Consider the following 22,568-nt stretch of genomic DNA (forward strand, 5'->3'; position numbering starts at 1 on the left):
AATATCCCATCATCCAACAGCAAGAGCCTATGATGATGGGGGATCCACAGTGGTCCTTCATAGGAACATCAACAGAGAACTACTAGAGATCCAAAATATTCCTTAAGAGGCATGCATAAGGAAATACGCTTTGTTTTCCACAGTCTTCTTTTGAACTCCTTGAGGAGAGAGGTTACAACTTTGTCTCTTTTTATTTACAGTTGGATAGAAGCCTTTTTTTTTTTTGTTTTGTTTTGTTTTGGCCTTTTCTTAACGTAGTGCTTGGTACATTTGCTTAAGAAATGCTTATTGACTGATGGGCAATAGATAGGGTGAGGGAGGTCAAAGGAACAGGACATAGGCATAGGCAGTCCCATTCCATCATATTAGCCAAAGACAATCCATTGATCTTCTTAGTGACCCTCCAGGGACACTGTACAGACTAAAGCGTGGAATTCTGGAAACCACCATTAAGAACTGAGGTATCAATACAGAAATAGGAATTCTCTTGTACTACATATCATAGATGCCCAAAATAGTGAGTGTTTAGCATCCTGTGGACTCAACTCACCATTTCCCTGACCTGTTCCCAATTATAGCACCTCAATGACATCATTTTGGACCAGAAGTACACAATGACTATTCATAAAAATGATATGCAATTTCCCATAATACTTCAGAGCTGTATATCTCATGTCAGCATTTCCGAAATGGACACATCAATATATTTGGGAAGTTAATAGCCTCCCAGATGGGAATGGAGAAGTCCACAGGAGGCTACAACACATATTATCAAATAAGAGTTAAGTTAGGAGAAGCACCATAAAGTACAACAACAGAGAGAAGTATGAGTGGAAAAGGAACAGTTAGTTCTGTGTTAAGTTTGAGGAACAGGTGATGGGAAGCTGTTGTGTTTCATGAAGAGAACTATAGGAGAGGCCACTTTGGGTTCATCGAATTTATGGGAAGAAAGACAAAGAGTTACATAGGACAAGAAGGTTTAGATGGGTTAAAATTAGCTTTTCTGGAGCCATTATTCATATTGAGCTCACACATAGATCAATGTAAAGATTAAAGTATTCTCCAAGGACTGGGGTTCTTAATGTGGGTTATATGGACACCCAAAGTATCAACGATAGATTTCAGGAGATCTGTGAAGTAAGATGGGGGGAAAGGACATATTACTTTTATCAGAATTGAAATTTAGCATTTTCTTCCATTACCAAAACAAAACATTTTTCTCTGAAGGATCCATAGGATTCACTAGATTGCTAAAGGGGTCCATGACATAAAAAAGTTTAAGAATTTAGGGTCGTGTTTAGGATTATGGATTTAAAAACGGAAGAGACCTTAGTAGTCATTGAGTCTTATTCTTTTATTTTATTGATATGGGAAAAAACAGGTCTGGAGGGGTTAAATGAATCACTCATGGTCACCTACTTTGTGTATGAAATAGGTTCAAGAAAAATTTTTTTTTCTGTTTTAAGAATGGGAAACAAAACTGTCTTTATAGTCTTGTTCATATAATTTTGCTGGCTTTTATCAAGTGTTTTTCCTGTACTTTTTAATTAGGCACAATGCGTTTTTGTCACTTTATTAAATAATATAAAATGGGTTAAAGTTCAACTACTAAATAGCCCTTTGATGAAAGCAAATAATACTTTTTTTCCTTTTTTTTTTTTTTTTTTTTTTTGCTCTCCTTGCTCTCCTTGAATGTAACACAAAAATCCAAATTTCTTTAGGTAGTTGAGTGATCCAGTGCTTTTTTCTCCATACCACACTAACTCTATAACAGTCCTAATTAGTCTTTTTTTTCCCCTATCTATAGCTAAGTAGAGGCCAAGAGAGATGATGCTCACTGGTCTTGTTTCAACAAAGATGATAGTTCATTTTTTTTTAAACCCTTGTACTTCGGTGTATTGTCTCATAGGTGGAAGAGTGGTAAGGGTGGGCAATGGGGGTCAAGTGACTTGCCCAGGGTCACACAGCTGGGAAGTGGTGATAGTTCATTTTTAATAACCACTTTATTGGGCTGTGATGTGTAGTTCTATCACAAAATAAGATCATAGAGTTAAGAGCTGGAAGAGACCTTAAGAGGTCACCTAGTTCATCCGTTCATTTTATTGATTAGGAAGCCAAGGTCCATAGAGGAAATGACTTGCTCAAGGTCATATAGGCATATAGGCAGTAAATTGTGAGATGGGAGTTTCCAGTTGGATTTTTCTAACCATTTTGTGCTATACTACCCTGACTTCCATTGAATGTGTATACCTAAGTGTGTCTACACACATGTATATGTGTGTATATATACATATATACTTATACACATGAAATATTATATATATATGTGTATATATATAATTTTAATATCATCTACATTTCCCACTTAAGCATATTTCCCTGTCCTGGCTAGAGAGTTCACTTAAAACAAAGAATTTTTCTTAAAAGGGCATAAAAGAGGGGGCAGCTGGGAAGCTCAGTGGATTGAGAGTCAGGCCTAGAGATGGAACGTCTTAGGTTCAAATCTGGCCTCAGACACTTCCCAGCTGTGTGACCCTGGGCAAGTCACTTGACCCCCATTGCCCTCCCTTACCACTCTTCCACCAAGGAGCCAATACACAGAAGTTAAGGGTTTAAAAAAATAAAAAATAAATAAAAGGGCATAAAAGTTTAAGAAAATTGTTTAAAATGTTTAGGAATTTGAATCCACATCTGACTACTTTTAGCATCCTATTAGAAAGGTGCTAGTCAATATTAAAAAAAAATCTGCCATTATATGTAATGTTCCATACTTACATTCTTCCAGCATCTTCACCTGTGTGCAGGGGGCAGGAGAAAAGGGGGATGGAGTTGCTGTTTCATATCTTCTTTTGGGCCGAGCTTAATCATTGTAATTTATGAGAATTCGGTTTTTTCAATTGTTTTCTTGTTTATGGTTGTATTCATTATGTATATTATTATCCTGGTTCTATTCTCACAAATGCAAAAGCCCATTTGAGTTTTCCCAAGATTTTCTGCATTCATGGCTTCTTATGGCACCGTGATACATCATATCCATGAACTGTAATTTGGTCAGTCATTCTAATTACTTCGTTTCCAATTCTTTGGGACTACAAAAAGGATGGCTATAAATATTTTGATGTATATGGAGCCTTGCTTTTTGTCTTTGGCCTTCCTGGGACATGAAACAATCTCTGTAAAGTGCTTTGCAAACCTTACAGCACTATATAAATATTAGCTTTTATGCCTAGCATTAACATTCTTGGGTCAAAAGATATGAGCATTTTAATCACTTTGCACAATTCCAAATTGCTTTGCAGTCAATGTTACACCAAATCACAGCTTCATCAACGCAGCATTAATGTGTTGCCTTTCTACTCCATACCCAACACGGGCTATTCCCATCTTCTCTTCTCTTTGCCAGTTTTCTGGGTGTGGGTGAAACTTCAGTGATGTTTTGATTTGTATTGCTCTTATTAATGATTTGGAGCTTTCTTTCCTATAGTTGTTGATAGTTTACAGTTCTTTTGAGAACAGTTCGTACATATCCTTTAATATCATTCCACAGACTAAGAGCTAGAAAACTTTGGAAATCATCTAATACACCCCCTGCCATCTCTCTCTCTCTCTCTCTCTCTCTCTCACACACACACACACACACACACACACACAGTTAAGGAAACTGAGATCCAAGTGATAGAATAGACAGATCTGACTACCTTTAGAGCCTATTAGAAAGGTATTAGATACGTTGCTGCCAATAACTGTTGAATGCATACAGCCTAGAATGATAGGAGGTATGTATGGCATTTCTTCCCCCAGTGCCTAGAAAGCACTCTTTCCTCACCTTTGCCTCTTAGAATCTTTGGTTTCCTTTAAAATTTAGCCTTTTGGGGCAGCTGGGTAGCTCAGTGGATTGAGAGCCAGACCTAGAGATGGGAGGTCCTAGGTTCAAATCTGGCCTCAGACACTTCCCAGCTGTGTGACCCTGGGCAATTAACTTAACCCCCCATTGCCTCCCTTGCCACTCTTCTGCCTTGGAGCCAATATACAACATTGACTCCAAGATGGAAGGTAAGGGTTGAAAAAAAAAAAAAAGAAAGAAAGAAAATTTAGCCTTTTACCATCTAAAACAGAAAACCTGTTCTGCCCATCCCAGTGGCTAGAACTTTGTGTCTGCTTTTCTCAATACAAGTTATTTCCCCTGGATTGGAAACTGGCTGAAAAAAAATCTCCAGGAAAACAGGACTCATCCCAAGATCCACCACCAATAGGCATTCCCTTAATGCAGTGATTCCCAAAGTGGGCGCCACCACCCCCTGGTGGGTGTTGCAGTGATCCAGGGAGGTGGCGATGGCCACAGGTGCATTTATCTTTCCTATTAATTGCTATTAAAATTTTTTAAAAATTAATTTCCAAGGGGCTAAGTAATATTTTTTTCTGGAAAGGTGGCGGCAGGCAAAAAAGTTTGGGAATGACTGCCTTAATAGATGCAAAGTATTCAAAATGTCATGTTATGAGAGAAGGCAGCCTTTTCTTATCTCCCTTACTTCTTCTAGACTAGAAGCACCTGGAGGACAGAGCTTGGGCTCTCCAATTGCATTTCCTAGATGTCTTTTCCTCCGAAAGGGATGCTCTTCTCCCACCTAGTGATAAGGTGTCTTTTTCAGCTAAACAAAGTAACCAGTCGCAATTCTGGCTCAAAAACAGAGTATTAGTAAACATTTGAAAATGAGAAACAAATTATTCTCTGAAATCTCAACATCTTACTTCAAATACACACTTGAAAAATTGCTAAGATTTTATTCGGTTAAGAATGCTTGAATATCTCCCTAAATCATAACACTGGTAAACTTATTGAAATATTTTTACAATTTTATTAGAGGTTTTAATTCACTGCTTTATCTATCTCTGTTAGGCTGCAAAATAGCTTTAAATATTCAAGTGGTAATTAATGAATCTTTTATGTTGCAAATCAAACATTTTCATCTGTGCAGTGCTGGAGTAGCTGTGTGGAGGGATTTAAAGAGTAATTGTTTCTGCTGCTCCAGCACTGTTGACTAGAGTTTACCTTTCATTTTCCTTTTGGGTCTGCTTGCCTTGACTGGTAGTGCACCATCTTTCACAGCGGATGATGATGTCTTCTGTCTCTTTTTAGGTCAGGATATAGTACTGTGCTTTTGCCAGAGACATTCCTGACTGGATGGAAAGTCTTTCAATGTGGAATTTTTGCATGAGTGCAAAATAATAAAAAGCATGTGTGTATTAAAAAAAAAAAGGATCAACTTAATGGGAAACGAGCATTGGGTTACATTAATATTGTATTACAGTAAAAACGTATATTTAATAAATTTTCTCCAGACTTTTTCAGTATCTATTTTTCTAAGTTGTAAGTCTGCCTAAAGAAAGTGTACACGATACATTTGATTTATGTTAAGTAAATAACCTGCACAACTCATTTGAAAATGGATTTTTAAGTGTAGGAACCTACACCCAAGGTTAAAATATATATATATACATGCCACATCCAGCGGGATGAGGGGAAAATGTCCGGCATTTGGAGCAGAGAAGTCTTTGTAAACATTATTTTATTTTATTGACACCAATTTTTTAAATGTAGGATTTTATGTCAGATGGCAACGGAATGCCTCTGAAAAACACTGCAATTTAGTTTAAACCATAAAATGAAACTAGTATTAGACTAATGACTTTATTGGGGGTAGAAGGGAGTTCCCCTTTCTTTCTTTTGTCCTTGTATGCCAAAAAGCTTGAAGAGCAGGGCACGAGAAGGCCAGGTCCAATAGCTCAGGTCGCCTTCTAAAAAGCCTCACCAAAGGGCTGACACATCCTTGACTGGAAGCCATATCACTTGCCCCCTTGTTGTTCCCTGGCCCTAATTAATATTATACTCTGTGACATTTATGTATCAGAGCAATAAGCTAAACAGGAAACAATTTATGTCACCTAAAGCTTTTTAACAAATCGATGAGACTATTTGTAATTGCTTGTTTCACAAGATTAAAAGTGCTCAGGCTTGATCTTCGCCCATGGTTTCGTGGCCAACATGACCTGTTCTTCCGTTCTTTAAAAGAAAAAAAAAAAAAGAAAAAGAAAAAGGAGTGTTGGTCATCAGCACCTACTTCCATCAAGTAATCCATATTGCTAATATTTCTGGAATTTTAATGTAGTTACAATTTATAGCCGATCAAATGTGGTTACCTAAATTGCTGTTGCTAGTAGACAGCTTAACTGTCTTTATTAATTACGGTATAATTTAATGTGTGAGCACCGGCACTTGTGTTGGTCATTTTTATGGCTAAAGCAGTTATCTGCCTTATGACGAACCGTTTTAGCATTTTCAATGGAAATTTGCTAATATGATGAGTGATAAAAACGTCAAATGCTGGTAAATAATGATTATTGCCTTGGCTGAAATTAATTCTTGAAAGGCCGGTTACCTTCAAATTAACATTATAACTTGAAGCTTATTTTTCCTCCAGTGTTTCCTGCTACTTATATAAACAAAAAGCGGACCTTTAATAATTTCAAATGGATGTGTTTTCTGTAATAATCGCTCACTAAATGTTGCCTTCTTATCAGAATAAGAGTGGGAGGTAGGAAATATATTATGCTTTCCATTTTCTTTTAAAAATAAAACAATACGGAAAAACAATTCATATTTTTAGTTAGTCCCTGTGGGACATATAGCTCAAGTACTCCTTTTTAGGTAGAAAATTATGTGATTGTGAATATCTCTATCCTAATTTTACAGGAAATAAGCCTCAGAAGGAGTTATGTGACTAGCCCATGGTCACGTAGCTATTAAGTATATGAGATAGGATTTGAGCCAAGATCTCCCGACTACAATTCCTGAACTATTTCTCCAATACTTTGCCTGCAGATTGCTTTGCTGGGTATAAATAACTGCAGCTTTTTCATTTTCAAAATCCTACAGGTTCTAAAGAAGGCTTGTTTGGAAGTTGATATTATTAGGTTGAAATTGTCTTAATGGTTTCTTTAATCCAAATTATTTTCACCGAGTTAAACTAATATTTTGGCATTGTGTTTAATTTCCCACCAATGAGATCACGGACTCTTTGATCCCACAGAAGTGAAATATTCCTTAAACCTTTCGCCAATTCCAAACATGCGAGATTTTAGGAACCAATACAGTGTGTTACAATGGGCTTCCTTTTTTTTTTTACATTATCGTAACAATAATGAAAGGTAAGTCTTAATTAATATACTATAACATCAATATGCCATATCATCATTGAAGAGACAGCCTGATTAATAGGGCAAGAAAAACTAATTGTATTTGGTTTTCATTTTGAACGGGGTAGAAGCAACTCATGGATGTAACAGCGTGCATTAATAATGTGGAATTAATCTTACTATGGGGTTCTTCTCTTAGAATTCAATGCCAACATTGAAAAGAACCAGCTCTCTGTGGAGGTTGTATTTGCATCTTCTACTGAGAGTATCTGGTATACACATATAATATATGTGTCTGTATATATACATAAATATACTGTATATGCATATGTATTTACATATGCATATGTACAAATAAACCATTTGGAAAATGTATAATTGGTCTATACATATTTGAAAAGAATATTTTGAGGACCCTTAGGAGACAAATGACCATGTGAAAAATTTTCCATGAATACTCACTGATCTTGTATGCATTCTGCTAAGGATGGGAAATGAGCCTACTTGAACTTTTGTTCCATACTCATTTGATGGATTTCTAGAGTATAAATGGCATCATTAGAGTACCAGGGAACAACACGCTGGTTTGAAATTTAAGGTTAGGCACGTGGATTTCCAGGACGTTGTCAAACCTGCCCTTAAATCTGCTTTTCAAAGAGGGAAAAAAATGACGATGCTCCCATCGGTGTCGATGGCTGTTTTGCTTAAATAAAAATTGCAAGGTTAATTTCAAAGTCACCCACGGGTTTGAGTGATGTGCCATAAGTCTTATTTCCTTCAGTTTTCAGTTATAACTGGTGAGGCACTTAAAGAGCTGCTTATCCATAGACTGGCAATTTTACTTTTATTTAAAATGATGCCTGTTTTCTAAAACATTTCTCTAGATTCAGCACCGAAGAACAGAAACTTAAGAGAAACAGTAACTTCTTCTAAAGATATGTCATCGAAATTTCAAAATCAAGATCATTTTGATGGAGTATTTAGGAACTCAAGTTCTACTCTTTTCCCATGAAAGTAACATTTATCCAGTGTAATTTTATGATAAGAATATTTTTATAAAATCATTTGTTCTAATCTAAGCATTTATCATTATATGCAAAAGATTTCTTGATGAGAATATTATAGACGGTGCATGTTTTTTGACATTAGCATTTTATTTGGATGACTAATCTTGCAGATGTGAAATTTTAATGAATTATTCATGAAATCACTTTCCTCTGAATTTTCAGTTTGCTACTAATGCTAGTTATTAAACACTTTATTTTTTCTTTATAAAATTTGATCAAGAAAATAAGAGTGTGGGCTTAATTGAGAGAAAAGCCAGCTCCTTTCTCAAAGTTTGTCTAAGTGGCCATTTTTCCTTCCAGCTTGGTGGTGAGTCCAGCAAGTGTGGTGAAGTTGCTTCCTACCATCTCTCTTCTTGAAAGGCGACTTTAATCATTAGGTAACTGAAGCAGCTGGTGATAGATCCTAATACAATTCGACTAATACATAATAGGAAGATAGGGAGGAGGAGGAGGAGGAGGAGGAGGAGGAGGAGGAAAAAAAAAACAAAAAAAAACTTAGGCTGTGGCAACTTGTACGACCAGTGTGAACAACCAGCATTTTTATTGCATTTGAGAATGCTATAATGTCAGTAATTAGTACTGACTACACAACATTTTTTTTATTGTCTGTATCAACAGACATGGAATGATGGAATTACAGTTGATGTAAGGAATGAGTTTCTTTTATGCCTTATCAAAAAAAATCTCGTTACTGGCAGCACATACACACACAGCACCATGCTAACAGTCTGGACTGTACCATTTTCATCAAGGCTTATGTGTAGTAGATATTTTATTAACTATGGCAGGCCCATGAAATGCCACTGGATCTGTCGATTTGATCCTTGAGATAAGAAAGCTAAAACTGTTTTCAAAACATCCCAAAAACTCAGTGTGGGTACATTATTAACTAAAAGGTACCAAAGCGGTTTAAAACCATTCTATGCACAGTCTTTGTGTTCTTAAGAAATGGGGCTCACTTGTAATCTGAAAACTACAAGAATTCTCAAGGCTTCCCCCCCTCCCCCCTTAAAAAAGTTTTTTATTTGGATAAAATATCTAGCGATTTGCACAGTAGTTCTAGTTTGAAAATCTGAGGTATCCCATAGCAGTTCTGAGACAGAGCATTGGGAATTAGGTAAGAACCATCCTATGTCAGCATCAAAAAAGTGACAGACAGCTTGCTAGTCACGACTCTTCTACATAAGCCTTGATAGGTCATTTTACTGCTAGTCAAATGCAGAAACCGAACAGGTTTCACATTTACAAACTCTGGGGACAAGGAAGGCTGGACCCTCATTCCTGACAGCGTGTTTACCTGAAACATGGTACTACTTTCATAATGTACGCTTTTCTTTGAGAAAAAAAACATGTAACAAATTGTCTTTACATCTTGGCACCTTGTAAAGTTTTTTTTTTTTATACAAAAGTTCAATATTTTGACACTCCCCATTATTAATCACTACTTCACTGATAAACTTTGAAAGTGTGACCCTGGACTTTCATCATGCAAAATATTTACTGCAGCAGGAGAAAATATTTTCAACAACATTTTTTTTTTCCTTTTAAAATGTTAGGAACTCATTGAAGACAGCCGGAAATGTCAGTGGTAGAATAACACAGGGGGCTGGGGGGAGAGGGGGAAGTATCAAAAAAACCAGCTTAACACACACACACACACAAAAACACAACTGTACAAAATGCTTCAATCAATGATAACAGAAAAAAAAAACCACAAAACAAAATCTGTCAACTATGTTACAATTTAAAAGGCAAAAAAAACAAAAACAAAAACAAAAAAGAAGGGGTCAGGGCTTTTCTCCCACATGTCAGGAAATGTCATCCAATATTCTTAAAGCAAGGATAATTAAATGAAATTCATGTGCAGCACACTCTGCAATCCCATTACATACAGTAGGTTTTTTTTCCCCAAAGCTATTTTTAGTATAGTTAATATAAAGCAGTTGCACAAAAAAAACATTTTTTTTAAAAAAAGGAAAGGTGTTTTGACAAACAGGTGTATGCATTTATTCCTTTTTAGGAACAATATCTAAAAAAAAAATGAACCTCCCTCTGCCCTCCCCCGAAAAGACAAAGGCTCACACAGACACAGAGGGCTATATATGTACAACATAATAAACCCCACCCTAAAGAAGCGACTGGGTACCCAAGAGGGATACGGAATCAGAACTGTAAAAATCAGAGTGAAATTTGCTTGACGGAAAGAAAGCCTGAGATTTTTTTTTTTCAGTTGGTTCTTCTGCAGGGCCATGACACCCGCAAGAGACGTAAAATCTAATTTTTCTCTCTTTTTATTTTTTTTTTGCTACAGTCTTTAGACTAAGCATGCAAGACATACAACTAAGTGCAACTGAGTGCAATGTATTTTTTTTTCTTTTACTCATTCCCTAAAGGTTTGAACTGAGGTATGCGAACTAACAGTTTCTCATGCTGTTCTCTTTACTCATGTCTAGCTACACATGCTGAGAATGAACTAACCCTACCAGATTTTTATCCTCTTTTGAATACCGAACTAGCCAGCAACCCACTCAGTTTAGAAACGCAGGGCCCACTTCTTACGATCCCTTTGGGCTACTGCCCGCACATCAGGGTAAGTTAAAAATGACCACAGACTGCCCTTTGTATGGTGGGAAGCAGAGTGGTGGAGCTCCAAAGAGTAACTGCCAATCAAGTTTCTGTTTCTTGTACCAAGCTTATGAGTGGACAGGAGTGTTATTTCTTTGTGGAAAATGGTAAACGAAACTTAACCAACAAAAAACGGAGAAATTATGCCAAGATAAACCAAAATTCAAGATGTGATCAGAGCACAATTCTTTAAAAAAAAAAGTGGCATACAATCTGTCAAACAAATATTTTTTTCCCTAGAAAATCTATTATATGGCCCAGTTCAATCATGGAAGCTTTTCTTGTTCTCTCTAAATTTTATTTAACTGTCTCCTTTACTGGATACACTAATTTTCTGCAACATACATTCATTTTTTTTCTTTGTCGAGAGAGAGAGAGAGAGAGAGAGAGAGAGAGAGAGAGAGAGAGAGAGAGAGAGATCTCCCCTTCCGTAATTCCTTTAATACTGGTTCCCTACTTTGATCCTCGATAGCCCCCATAATTTTTCCTTACAGTAGTGAGCTTCAGTCACTGTAGAGGTGCACAAAAAAAAAAAAAAAAAAAAAAAAAAAGAAAAAAGAAAGCAACAACTTTGGTTCCATTACCTACTTGGCCTTCTAAATTTATTATAGAATAAAGGAGCAGTTCTCTCTCAGGTTAGCAATAGCCCATATCTTGTCGTTTCCCTCTAAATCTTTCACCTCCTTTGATCAACAATAAGAGGATATTTGGCTTCATAAGATAAAGCATATAACAGAGAACATAATTTACCTTTGTGTAATATCTTTGGTAATTTTAGAAAAAAAAGTACAAAGGAGAATATAAATTAAGCTCTGAAAGGCTTTCAAACTAAAATAAAAAATAAACTACCATCCTACATAAATAACTGAGTGACAAAAGTGGTTGCAGAATGAACATGCTCAGGTGTTCAGTGACTGAGGTGACTGACCGAGAATTCCAGCCTTCTCTATGCCTTGTGCGTGACGAGAACTGCCGAGGTCCAAATGGCCAAAGCCCCAGTCCCGAGACCGGCGCCACATCTCTCGCTCTGAGCGCGTGAGACGGGCTGGCATCGTCCTATTGCGTAACCCACGAAACTGCGGTACAGAATGTGCACAATCGGAATCATGAACACTTCAACATTTCCTGGGCTCAGTCCTTAACAATTTCCATAACAAGTTCAATCTGAAATCTAATTTGCATTCAAGCAGATTAATGCCACCAAGCAGTCCTTAATGGATGGATTGCCTAAATTAAGTTATAACACCACTACTTTCAGGAATGGTATTTTTTTTTTGTGAAGTCTATGACATTTTTCACCACTTTGCAGACAAAGTAACCCATTAGGGGGGGGGGTTCCCCTACACAGATCCTTAAAACTACTTCGGAGAGCTGTCGGTGCATCCCGACTTGTGTCAAAAAGAGAGAGTGCCCGCCGTCGCACTCTCGTCTGTGTGTCCTCGGTGCCTAGCACAGTGCCTGACACACATACAGAGGAGGCTCTTGATACATCCTAGCTGCTATGGAATGAATTCAACTGGTGCTAAATATCGTGGTGATGTTCCAAAGGATGGGGCATGGATTACCGAGCGCCGTGGCTGCCGAGAAAACAACCCCAAGACAAAATTCCCAAATACTGCTTTGTGGAATGAATCTGCGTTGCTTCCTACAGTGTTTTTCTCTGTCTGTCTGTCATTCATTCTCATGCTCGCAGGATTTCATCCTTTCGAGTTGGACAACCTTCATCGGGTAGAGTGCAGCATTTGGGACCTTCTTGCAAAGACCAAAACGGAATGTTTTCTGAATTTAAAGAAAACATGGGTGCTATCTGAAGGAAATTGGAATGAATGACAGAAAACTACAAACAAGAAAATGACATTCAGCTTTGTATAATAAAAACACCTATTAACATTCATCACAGAGTACAGAAAACATTAAAGCCTCAAAGAGGCCCTGGGCCCAAGTTGAGGCCTGAGGTCAGAACTTAAAATGGTATAGTAGAAGCCAAAAAAAAAAAAAAGCAATACATTAAAAAGTTTGGGATAATTATTCTTTAACCCCACCCCCCAATACACACACAGAGGCCTTCCCCATCCCAAATGGAAGCAAAAAAAAAAAAAAAATGGAGTAAAGGCAGTGATAATCAACATGCAGTAAGTACTGTGCAAATATGTGGTCCATTGGAATCCTTAAAATCTGGGCAAAGGCTTCATCTGCAATTAGGTGAACATGCTCAGTTTGACGTCCTCAGTGTCCGTGATTGGCAGGACTGCAGTCCAAAGTCTGCTGCTTAATGTAAGTGAATCAGTTTAGCAAATTTACAACACTGATGTTGACTGTAAGAGAGGAAAATCCCAAGTACCAAACAAGTCCATCCAATGCACAGAGTACAAATTCCTTTTTTCAACAAAAAGTAGAAAAATCAAAAATACTCCCAAATGGGATACTTGATGGCACTAAGAGTTAACACATTTCAGAGTTGTCAAAATGGAGTGAAAATCCCCCAGACTGTACAATAATGGAGAGATTTCACAGCGGGCTTTGACTTGTTTTGTTTCTGTTTTTTTGTTTTTTTTTGTTTTGTTTTGTTTTGTTTTTTTTTCCCCAATCTTCATTCTCAGGATAAGGATATTTAGACATTCACTCCATGTCCTCATTTACAGGTTCATCTTCATAATCTCTGTCGTGGTCAAAATCTGGACTGTGGTTGGCTGTTGTCACTAAGGAGAGCGGACCTTCATTCTCATCTGGATCTAAAGGTTCCTCTTTGACATGCACTGGGTGCCTAAGGGGAAAAAACATGAGCAAATGAGCAAAGATTCCAGTTAAGTCAGAGTGCTCTGTGGGTAAGATTATTAGCATAAATCTGTCTTTCCAAAGAATATTAAACTTTTCTACTTTCTCTTCTTAGGGAATGTATGAGTTGTTCTGTCATCATTTGGTGCCTTAAAAAAAAAAAAGAACTTCTCTAAAAGAAGTCTTTTTTTTCTTCTGGATTATCTCTTCACCCCTTTGGAGGCTATGCTCTCAGCAGACACACTGGGCTGATTAATACAATCTTCAAATAAATAAGTGAAATAAACATCTGTAAAACAAAATGCTGGTTTGTCAGACCACTGAGCTCCTGGAGTCTGGGCTAATCATTGCGAGCTGTGTGCTGTTTCTCTAGTTAACATGCAGAACCTGTGAAACAACTCTCCAGAGGACGACCCCAAGTGAGGTTCTATCATTAATCAACTTCAAGCAAACACAGCAAAGAGACACCATGATACATGCTGGAAACTCCAAATTAATGCATATTTTTACAAACTGTCAATAAGGGAAGAAAAAGCCCTGCCAGGAAACACAAACGTCGAGGAAAAGACCCGCTCAACACAACAATATGATAAGAGAGCAGAGCCCTAACGAGAATAATAACACTGTCAGCTGTAAACAAGGCAAGACACGATCCCCAGCTTCACAGTGGGCACCAGCATGCTCTAAGGAGATGAGATCTGCCAAATTTCTCATTATGGACTAGCCCATGAATAACCCGCAGGGGAGTGTGGGGTGATCATACAAAACTGCTATGATAACAATTGAGAAATGTTGTTCGTAAATCATATTTACAACCGATCCTTTACAAATACAAATTACTTTTTTTGTTCTGGGGCTTTTGATATGTAAAATACCCATTTGAGTTATCATTGTCTCTTTGGTGGGGCTATCAATGGAAAAGGACTGATTTTTATTGACGTTATCACATATTAGGACTAAGAAACAGTAATGGAGACCACTGGCTTATTAAATAATTGATGTTGGTACAAACGCTAAACAAAGGGTACAAACCATATTAAAACTAAGCAGAATATTACTCTGGATCAGATATTCTGAATCTTTTTTATGCATCCTGGACCAGTTCAACAGGCTAGAGAAGCCTCTATGGAACCTCTCTCGGAATAACATTTTTAAATGCATAAAATAAAATACATAAGATTACAAAGGAAATTGACCAAACTGAGTACCATTATTAAAATGTTTTTCAAAGCACAAATTTCGATTTACCCCACCCTGCCTCAGGAAATCCAGCCAAGGACGCTCTTGAGGGTTCATGGACTTTAGCTCTGAACTGTTCTAGAGAATGGGGATTCTTTCAAACACTAAGTGGTTTTTACCTTAATGAAACTCAGATAGAGTTTAGGGAGTGGTGGTTAGAAAAAAGCCATTTTTTTTTTAAAGTAAGCTCCTACCCTTCTGAACAACTAGAATGAGAAGTTAAATGCAATACAGTTCCCTATTATGCTTTTAGGTGTATCACATGCCTGAAAGCCATCTGATTTCTGTGTTCACCTCATTCCTTCCACTCATTCTTAGAGAGCCAAGGACATAGATGTTGCCTTGCTCTTCATTATAAGCATAGAAATCACTTCCCTTCTTTTGCCTTTTCAGTTCCATTAGACTTTAGACATTTTGATTTTACTCGCAACTAGTTTTTCTTTTAAACTCTTACTTTCCATCTTAGAATCAATACTTTGAATTGGTTCCAAGGCAGAAGAGTCAATAAGGGATAGGCAATGGGGATTAAGTGACTTGCCCAGGGTCACACAACTGGGAAGTGTCTGAGGATCGAGGTCTGGCTCTTAACCCAGTGACCCACCTAGCTGCCTCCTCCTAACTGGTATTAAAAATGAGATGAGTCCAGTCATAGCATCATAAAAAAAAAATGGGAAGAAATTTTGTTTTAGGATAATGGAGAAGGGGTAACCCACCCCCAAAAAAAACTAACGGGGTGAGAACCTGCACAAAGTGCTCCAGAGCAACAGGAAGAAGGATGGTATGATCTCTGAATACTTCATTACATGCCATTCCCCCTGTGCTCTGGGAGTCCTAACCCCAGTGGTACATTTACAGATGTGGGAAGTCAGGGAATGCACCTCCTATTCGTTTTGTTTGATTTCAGTGCTTTCCACATATTAGAGGCTTAATACATATTTACTGAATGGATGAATGCCCACTATCTCTCATCCTCTTAAATGGCATGGTGGACTGTTTTGATTTTTAACATGAAATCAAAATTAATATCCATGGCCAAGTTTGAGATAAAATGCCACTTTCCATGACTCGAGGTGTTACAAAACTGGACATGTCATATACTCTTTAGATTATAAAAAGTACAAAGCGGCAAAATACAAGAGAGTGCAGCACTTCTTGGTCTAGATAAATGATATATGCCCAAAGATATGTAATTAACTATATGCTTCACCAAGAGCCACCCATCACCCAGAAAGGAGGGGTTCCCAAATTTACATTTCCCTTCCCCTCTTCTTTTTGGCAATAGAAAGATTGCTTCTAAAAGGGTTAACAATGAATAACCTTGATAAATCACAACTTTCCTTTCTTCTGATATCTGAGTAATTCTTTTGTTTGTCCATTCTAGGAACAGGACTTTCTTTTCTTTTCTTTTTTCTAAATAAAACTAACTTGTTTAAAAGAATTGTGTTCTGATGGTGTACACAGCATGAAGCAGTTTGCTATGTAGGCACCTTTTAGAGCACATCAGGATGAAAGTGTTATGTCCTGAAGCTGTAATTAGGTAACTACTTTCTAGTGTTTCAAAAAAGAAATAAAAGTAGTGGTATTTGAGTGTCAGAAAAAGTGGGAAGAATGAAGACTTGGGCTGGAGCACTCACTACATATTAGCTGGGTTGCCATGCTAACAAGGTCCTTTAAACCCGGTGATAAAGTTTAAGGCTTGATTTATTCCAATATACTGGAACAGTTAAAAAACAATTTGCATCATAGCAGGGTAGTGCGTATTGGAGGAGAATGAAAAATATGCCATTATAAAATGCACTTAATGGAAATAAGAGGTCACAAAGAGTAACTGTCTATGACACTGATAGTAGGCATAGGAAATCTGCTGTTGACATATAATTACATTTAGCAAACAGGGTAAACCTGTGAGATATGAACAACATACTGTATGCATTTTGCCTTTTTTCAAAAGCATTTTGAAACCCAAGTTTCACTAGGAAGTCAGAGACCACATTTTTCTTTAGCACTAAACTCCAGTGTCCCAAATATCACTGGGCAATTGGCGAGGTGAATAAGAAATTCTTAAACAAATGGCATCACTGCACGGCATGTATTTCTTGGATTGATCATATGAATTCCAAGTCTGCTTTCCCCAAATGCCACTCATACATGACCCTACTATCTACTAGAGATCATCTGGGTCATTTCCCAGCTAGTCCATCATCTGAGGTCACCCTATCAATGAAATATTGGGGATTGTAGACTGGGAAAAATCATTGCTGCACAATCAGAAGTAAACTAGCTCAACATCAAAAAGTAGATGTATATGGGTATAAATATGATAAAGATGAAAACAACATATTCACATCAGCACTAGGAAATACAAAGCTATTAGCCTCAGAAATAGCAGAATCAACATTTTAAAATGGGTCTGTCCATCTTAATTGAAAATGACCATTGCCAGCTTAAAGTTCTTTTTCAGAGGGATGCTGATTGGGTCGTTCTGCTGGAATATCCAAATAGTTTGAGTTTCGGATGCCACTCTCCCTACCAACCCTGAATAGGCAGGAGGGGGAAAAGAATAGGGGATGTGTATGGGGAAATATCATTAGATGTCAATTCCTTTTGATGCCAATTATCATAGATTGAGTATTTTCCAGCTTTTTCATTTTAGTCACTGACATGATCTTAAAATGAGATGCTGTAAAATAGGGCTGGAAAACTGTGGCCTAAGCTTTGTTCACTTGCTGGAAGTGTTGAGAAGCAAACGATAACAAGTTCTGAGAGTGTCACAAATTTGAAAATGTCTCATTTCCTTAAAGAGGTCAACTCCCCAAATGAACACGTATATTGAACTCCAGCTTCCTTCTCAAGTATTCAAATAATCACTCTTTTGGGTCTTTTGGGGAGGGACAGGGTTATTTACAGCCATACAAACTCACTTCTGTCACCCCATAAATACTGCACACACCCACAGGGGCATCACGCCCTTCCTGCCGTACCCTTTTCTATTGTACAGAGCTGCCCGGTTGCCATTCACAGTTAGCATGGACAGCAAGCTCCCATTATTTCATTCAGTTATATATGCACTCATTATACTGCCGTCTGCTGCTATAATGCTCCTATTAATTTTCCTTTTGATATTTTAAGAGCAATCTATAAATCATGCAGCCTTTCCTATGTGCCATCATTAATGCCTGGAAATAATCTTGTGTTTGGAATGTTAGTTTAAGCTTATCATACAACTCAGTAAACAAGTATATTTTCCATCTCTCTCCTTTCCTTTCTATCCTTTCTCCTTTCCCTTCTCCTTATTTACCTTAAGGTCCAAATCTTGAGATGCTGGAAAGTTGAGTAAATTAAAAATATTTTCACAGAAATGGATGATGATGATAATAAAAACAATAATAGAAATAAAACTGTGTCATTCTAGAATGAGATGATACTACTGGTTTTACATGGAAGTTGTTCCACGATCCCTCTATCCTCAAATCTCTCAAAGCACTTCCAGAACCTCCAACTTGCATCAATACCTAGGTCAACGAGAGTTTCAGAAAAGGGATTCTTCCCTTCTCCATCTCTGCCAGAAAACAGGATGAATTCACAAATGCCCCTTGGTCATTGCTGCCAAAGAAGGAGCCAAAACATTCTTCTATGATACTCACATTGCTTGCATAGGGGAACGGCCGGGGCTACTGTCACTCTCGTTACTGTTTGTATGCTCCATTGCGCCATTTAGCTCTTCCCTCATAGCACTGGCTAAATTGCCCAGAGTGGGATTTCCCATGGAAGCAGTAGTGTAGAGAGGTATACTATTTTCAGCCATCGAAGCCTGCCAATAACACGGAAAGAGTCTATGAAGAAATAAGGCTTAGAAAGATACGTACATGATAAACAGGTGGAGTGTATTACAGGTTCATTTACTAAATCATGATGAGCTCATTTTCATAGGTGCTGCTTCCTGGCAAACAGTTTCTAATGGATTTAGAGTCAGAGCAATCATATAATTTGCTTAACAACAAAATAAACTCAAAAATTCTAAATGCTACAATATATTTCAAGCTTCAGGTCTTAAAAGAAAGCTTCTTATTCCTGTCTCCTTTAACTCCCAGAAGGAGGAGAGAAACTGGCTTTCTCCAGATTCTAGCACCACTGACTGAGGAGGGCTTGAGGCAGAGGACCCCCCCCCACTTTCCTCCAAAGGGGAGTTCACCAGGTTTGAGGGGCTCCATGCATTTGGTACTAATGTATGGCTGAGAAGAGACTACTGAATATGAAGTTTCTGTCTGGTGCTTTCTTTTCGAGAAGAACTGAATATTTACAGATCACAGTGAAATATAATGGAATTTTCATTTCTTTATCCATTTTTATAATGCCACTATTGGATATTATAGATTTGATAGGATTATTCTGACTGCACAGCTCCGACTTATGAGAACTTCCATAAACATGTAACTTATAGAAAGGAAGCATATTATAAAGTATGAATCATATAGAATATATATATATTTTCCCCTGCTTAATGATTTTTAAAAAATCTATGTAGAACTGTCATGGGTAAATTGTTGATGTTGAAATAAAAAATTCTCTGAAATATTTTATGTCCTTTAAAAAAAGCAAGGCAGAAGAATGTCTGTTATCTCCTAGATGCTTAAACATGGTTATTTTTTTTTTTAATGTTTAAGTAGTTAAAGAGATTCAAAATCATGAGGCAACTCTGGAGGGCAAGAAAAAGAATGGTAAAAAATGAGGAAAAGGCCTGAAATGAAAACCTCCAATATAGAGTGATTTAGGGCTGACCTCCCATCCAATCTGAATACTTGTGCTATATTTGAGGAATGAGACACCACATTGATTGAAATCTCCACTAACACTACACCTAAATATTTTGTTTTGCTTCAGTGATCCAGTGAACTTTTCCATAGAGGATAAGCTCTAGCAACCCTAGTCAGAGATCAAAAACAATCAAAATGATCTCACTGATCCATCAATGGGTCTGATTTTCCATCCTGTGTCAATAGTTTCCCGATAGGTCCAGAGAGTTGGGTAAATCCTGATACCAAAGCAAAGATGAGCTTTTCTTCATAGATAGGGTTTGGGGGTGGGGGGAGAAGAGGAGTCCTAGGCAGCAAGATTCTAAGTTGTGTAGCTGAGCAGCTAGGAGAATGCCCATTAAAATGATCCCAGCCTCACATGTGGTATAAACCCCAAATCCATAAACGACTTCCCTCTACATGCCACGTATTTGGGGGGCTAAGCTAACTCACCTACACAGCTGTGGCTGATGGACTAGTGCCAAGGCCAGTCTCTTTGAGAGCCTACTCCCATTCTTCCTCTCCACATTTGAATTTATATAGCTGCCTTTTTTAAAAAAAAGAAATCAGAGGGTTACTTCCTCTGTTTTTGTTTCCAAATGTGGTGAACTCATTTTGATGAACAGCAACTTTGAGCATTCCCTAGTTTCCTACAGTTTGTGAAATAATTTAAGTCAAGTACTTTTTCCACACAGATCTCTTGTAATTGCAATAAAGCATTTTTTTTTGGCAGAGCAAGGAGAAAAAGCAATTGCCAGAATTATTTTTTGCAAACTGCAGCTGGGCAAGAGCCTTCCTAGCTGCCTTCACTGAAACCCAATGGTCACGCCTCACCAAATAATGGGCAGTTCTTTGGGGATGATTACTCCAACTTCTCTGAAGTGGGAATGTCACAAGATCATGTTTCTCTCCTGATATTTTCATTACTTCATTGGTCTCAACCTGAGTAGAAATGATACAGCCTCCATTTCAGAAGGGTGGTATTTTTAACTCAGGCCAAAAAAGAAAAAGGCATCAGAATTGAGACTTTTTGCAAGAACTTTCCTGGGGTGGGGAGGGAGGAAGAACTAATTATAAATCCCTTCAGTGCTTTAAAATATTGAAGCAGGAAGGATAAGACCAATTCGTTTCCCTCAGTCTTCAGCTATTAGTCTCTATGCCACCCCAAACCTTGGAGGTGAGGCAGATTGGGTAACCACTTGCAAGGCAACTTATTTATTCTTATTCTGTAACTTACTATCATTCCTTGGTCTACGAAGGAGGTTTCTAATTTTACCTTTCTAAATGGAGCCCAGGAGAGGAAGAGTACCCAAGGCATTGAAATATATATTTGTGTGTATATATGTGTATGTGTATTTTATTTTTAATTAAGAATGCCCAACCACTATGTGCTCATATCATGGCACACAGAATGGAAAAGAAGCCTCCAGAATTTGACTCCAGGAGAAGAGGAAGGAATGACAGGAAAAGGACCAACTCTGAGACTTAGCGTAAAGGTAAACAGACCAAACCAATGGCCCCAAATTCAACACTTTCAGTGACTGGCTTCAGTACGGTTCCTTAGCTGTGATGCAAGTACAAGCATATTTGGATAGAATTCTTTCATAAAATGGACTTAATTTCTTATACTTTATCCCTACACAGAGGTCACAAGGTCACTGTCAGGGTTTGTATATCTGCCAAAAAACTTAAATGCTTGAATGATGGTTCAGAAGCACTTGAAATATTCCTCATCCACGAATGTTAGTAAAACATTTTGTGATCCTCTGGAAAAAGGAACTCTATAAATGCGAAGCGTTACTGTTACCCTTAGTTACTATCACTATTCCTAGGCTTAATGAGTTCCATGCTTTATTTCTGTAGTAGATCATGTGGTCCCACTTTATATGGTGTACACCATGCCACCCTGAATGCCACATTATGTTCCTTCCTTGGGATTTTTTAGATTTTAACTTTTTTTTTTTCTGGGAAAGGGATTACATGCCAGTATTATTTTTGCTTCTCTTTGGAAACGGATGATAATGGAAGGAATTGTTGTGGGTATCACCATATTACTTAGCTCCTTCATTTAATTAACCCAGCAGAAAGGTGTCTTATGATGTTGTTTATCCACAAGGATCCAAACTAGTGAAGAACGAAAAAAAATTCCATAAGACTTTGATCAGAATTAATTCATTCATCTAGAGCTATTGTGGGCTAAGAGAAAGAGTGTACTCTCCTGGAAAATCTGAAGATAGTTTTGGGGTTATCAAAGAAAACAGGAATGGGTAAAGATGACGACATCACCACGTTTCAGAAATAAAACACGAACAGTTTTGTAATGAGAAGCATACTAATTGAAATTAGTTACATAGTTAACAGAATCTGGAGGAATGTGGGATCATTTCATTTTTGCCTTTCAGCCTCATGAATGTAAAATGTGCCTGTAATCTTAATACTATTCCAGAGACAGAGCAGCCTTTAAATTCACACTTCATACGACTCCAGGGAAAATAAGTTACTAATGAATGGTATTTACAGTGGCTGCCTTTACACATGCTTTCACATTTGCTTTTCTGAAGTTACTGTGTCAACTAAAATAATTAAAAGAAATGCAGAAAGTCATTTCTCTGATTAATTTGTTTCCTGCTTGGGGAAAAAAATAAAATTGCTTAAATGATAAGTCTGATCAATTTCCCTCCAGAATTTAATTGTGCACAATATACATAATCCTTTATTGAGAGTTTATCCAGAACTGAGTGATATGTGGAACCTGTCCCCTACAGAGAGCTGGGGCTAACTGTGCAAATCATTAACCACCTAATCCAAACAAAGATCAAGAAAAAGCATTTTCAATTTCTAGAAACTGTTACTTAAAAAGTTTTGAAAACACATT

At 37.5% G+C, this 22,568-nt stretch overlaps 1 protein-coding gene and 1 pseudogene across 1 annotated transcript in view; both read right to left on the reverse strand.

The window, feature by feature from the left end:
• Nucleotides 1-12,571, reverse strand: part of LOC123247040 — a 142,489-nt pseudogene extending 129,918 nt beyond the window's left edge.
• Nucleotides 11,452-22,568, reverse strand: part of FOXP1 (forkhead box P1) — a 281,610-nt gene continuing 270,493 nt past the window's right edge. The window contains exons 17-18 of the mRNA XM_044661547.1: nucleotides 18,545-18,711; nucleotides 11,452-13,650 (exon numbers count right to left, since the gene is read on the reverse strand). Of these exons, the coding sequence (XP_044517482.1) occupies nucleotides 13,506-13,650; nucleotides 18,545-18,711 (312 nt within the window). The 3' untranslated portion in view covers nucleotides 11,452-13,505. The remainder of the gene's footprint in view (nucleotides 13,651-18,544; nucleotides 18,712-22,568) is intronic.

Source organism: Gracilinanus agilis, chromosome 1 (assembly GCF_016433145.1).
Source record: "Gracilinanus agilis isolate LMUSP501 chromosome 1, AgileGrace, whole genome shotgun sequence".
NCBI classification, from domain to species: domain Eukaryota; kingdom Metazoa; phylum Chordata; class Mammalia; order Didelphimorphia; family Didelphidae; genus Gracilinanus; species Gracilinanus agilis.